The sequence below is a fragment of the Aegilops tauschii genome, chromosome 1 (genome assembly GCF_002575655.3).
Source record: "Aegilops tauschii subsp. strangulata cultivar AL8/78 chromosome 1, Aet v6.0, whole genome shotgun sequence".
Classification (NCBI taxonomy): domain Eukaryota; kingdom Viridiplantae; phylum Streptophyta; class Magnoliopsida; order Poales; family Poaceae; genus Aegilops; species Aegilops tauschii.
In genome coordinates this window covers 54,592,217-54,594,516 of record NC_053035.3, presented here as the reverse complement: position 1 = coordinate 54,594,516, position 2,300 = coordinate 54,592,217, and the positions used below count along the sequence as shown (strand labels likewise).

Here is a 2,300-nt window from a genome sequence, read left to right as displayed (position 1 = left end):
TACCATCATAACTAATCCACTACGAGTTATAATAAAGACTGTTCGAACTGCTACTAAGGAAATGCGGCTCCCTGCTCTTCCTTGACGACACCATTGTAGCTGACCATCCAAAAGCTTCCTGATATCCTCCTTCACATGTCGTTCCTGGTTGAAGGAAACAGAGGAAGGGTCAGGATAGACTAGAGGTTATTCAGCATCATAACATTTTATTTTATTATCATTTATCATTCAAATGCTACATGCATTCAGAAATCAAAAGAATGAACTTGGTCCAGCAACATAGATTTTCTTTATCAAAAGCTCAATACAGCTTAAATGTCCTTATATTGCAGACCAACATATTTCCATTTCAGTATAACAAAAACCTGATCATACAAGGAGAAATGTCTGACACACAAGCGCAAACTACCCGCTGTTAGCTTGGAATGGCCACTTGTATTGCAACAGGAAAAAAAAGATCACAGTTCATGCATAAACTCAAACATACCTGCCATGTAAAATGTGCAATCCAATTGTGTTTAAGAAAAAGAATCCACTGAACAATAATCAGACAGAAAAAAAAAGTACTAACATACTAGTGCATAAGTATCAGAAAAGACAGTCACATACATAAGTTCAGCAAAAACAAATCTCGTAAGCTTGAGGTTCACAGTATAAAGGTAGGGAGTAGAAAATTACACAACGATTAAAGAAATGGGAAACTAAAATTACAGGATTGATTGGGTTGTGATTATATTTTAGGACAATGAAGTACAGTGGTCAACGTGATAACAAGGCTACACACGTTCAGCTCTCACACATGTTTTATACTTTTGTAGGTAGCAATAAGCAAGTAGTATTACCCGAGTACACAAGTGATTTCAAGACATCTTAAGGCAAGCATTATCTAATGTCACTTAACTAGTATTGTGATCATATGAAGGCCAAATAGCAAACCTTGCAGTAGCATCCTTCAGCAGAGGGAATTTGGGTGGCCAAATCATCATAAAGGGATGGACATCAACGAAATGTCCATTCTTTAACGGCGTCCCATCCACTTTACGCAGTGTCCTGCTCGTGACGTCCAGATGGAGTGTGCAATTAGACATTTCCAAGAACACAAACTCAGCATTATCCCCCACGTGGCTTAAGAAGTGAAAATCAACATCCTCATCCTCAACCGTATGATCTAGCATCCTCAAATTAGCCCACATCTGACGCAAACAAATGGTATCGACCAGCAACCAGTTGTGCCCCTTGTGGAGCCAGATACAAAGCTGAAGCTCCTTGACATGAACATGGGTGAGATATACACCGGATGCATCATCGGCTCGTGACAAGATGGTGGTATAATGGTGACACTGCACTCCCGGTGGGACCGAAATTTTGGAGAAACTTGAGGCTGGCAAATCCAAGACAATAATGTCGTCACTGAACTTGTCAGCTATATAGATTTTATCGTCAACAAGCACAACTTTCCGTGGCAACAGCGGAAGAGGGATATGTGTGATAGATGAGGTATGCATGCACCAGACACCGTGTTGCAACATATACACGCGCACCCTAAAAACTTTATTCTCATCAACCCCCTCCACCAACATGTACATGTAGGACAAGCCGCCGGCGCCATCTTCTTTGGAGAGGATTGTACTGAACATGTGGTACCTGGAGCTCCGGACGCTTGGGAGTGGTGGGAGGATGTCCATGTCTCTCCCAGAGCACAGTGGGTGGTGCACTCGATGTCTCCATAATAATCCTTCATAGCGTCCGGTCAAGACACTGCCGCGCCGGCTCTCCCTGATCCATTCGTCGCCGTCGACGCCAAAGCTGTAGCTCGCCACGCGGCTGACCACGGCAGCGAGCTCTGGGGGCTGAGGCGAAATCGGGACGAAGCGTGGATAGGACGACTGTGAACACTCATCTTCGGGGACATGGCAAAAGCCAAGGAGGCGGGGCGGGTGCCGCTCGCGGAAGCGGCGGAGGAACCGGCGGTCAGAGCTGTGGTGGTACCAGCGCTTGCAGACGAGGGAAGCACGTACGAGGGTGGTGGGGAAGCCGACACGGACAATAATCTCCCTGAGGAGGTCGTCGTCTTCGAGCACCTTGGATACCGCCGCAGGCATCGACGTTGGGGAATGCTGGTGTGATTCGCCATCAACACACGGTTTCTTCTCTGAATGGACCCTGGGAAACCGGCAGTGACAAGCAGCGTCAATGCAATGGACCAATTTCTTGAAGGCCAACAGCTCCTGTGCGACGTTTTTAAGGTGAATTGGCAAGAGTTCGACGTTGTTCGAGCGAATGGCTGTGGTGCGACACAT

General features: G+C 46.1%; 1 protein-coding gene across 1 annotated transcript; it reads right to left on the bottom strand.

The window, feature by feature from the left end:
- Window positions 1-896: 896 nt before the first annotated feature.
- Window positions 897-2,300, bottom strand: LOC109762260 (uncharacterized). The gene has a single exon (XM_020321086.1). The coding sequence runs from the start codon at window positions 2,298-2,300 to the stop codon at window positions 897-899; it is 1,404 nt and encodes a 467-aa protein (XP_020176675.1).

Coding starts and splice junctions, on each gene's coding strand:
- LOC109762260 (XM_020321086.1), bottom strand. CDS start 2,300: ATGTGTCGCACCACAGCCATTCGCTCGAACAACGTCGAACTCTTGCCA.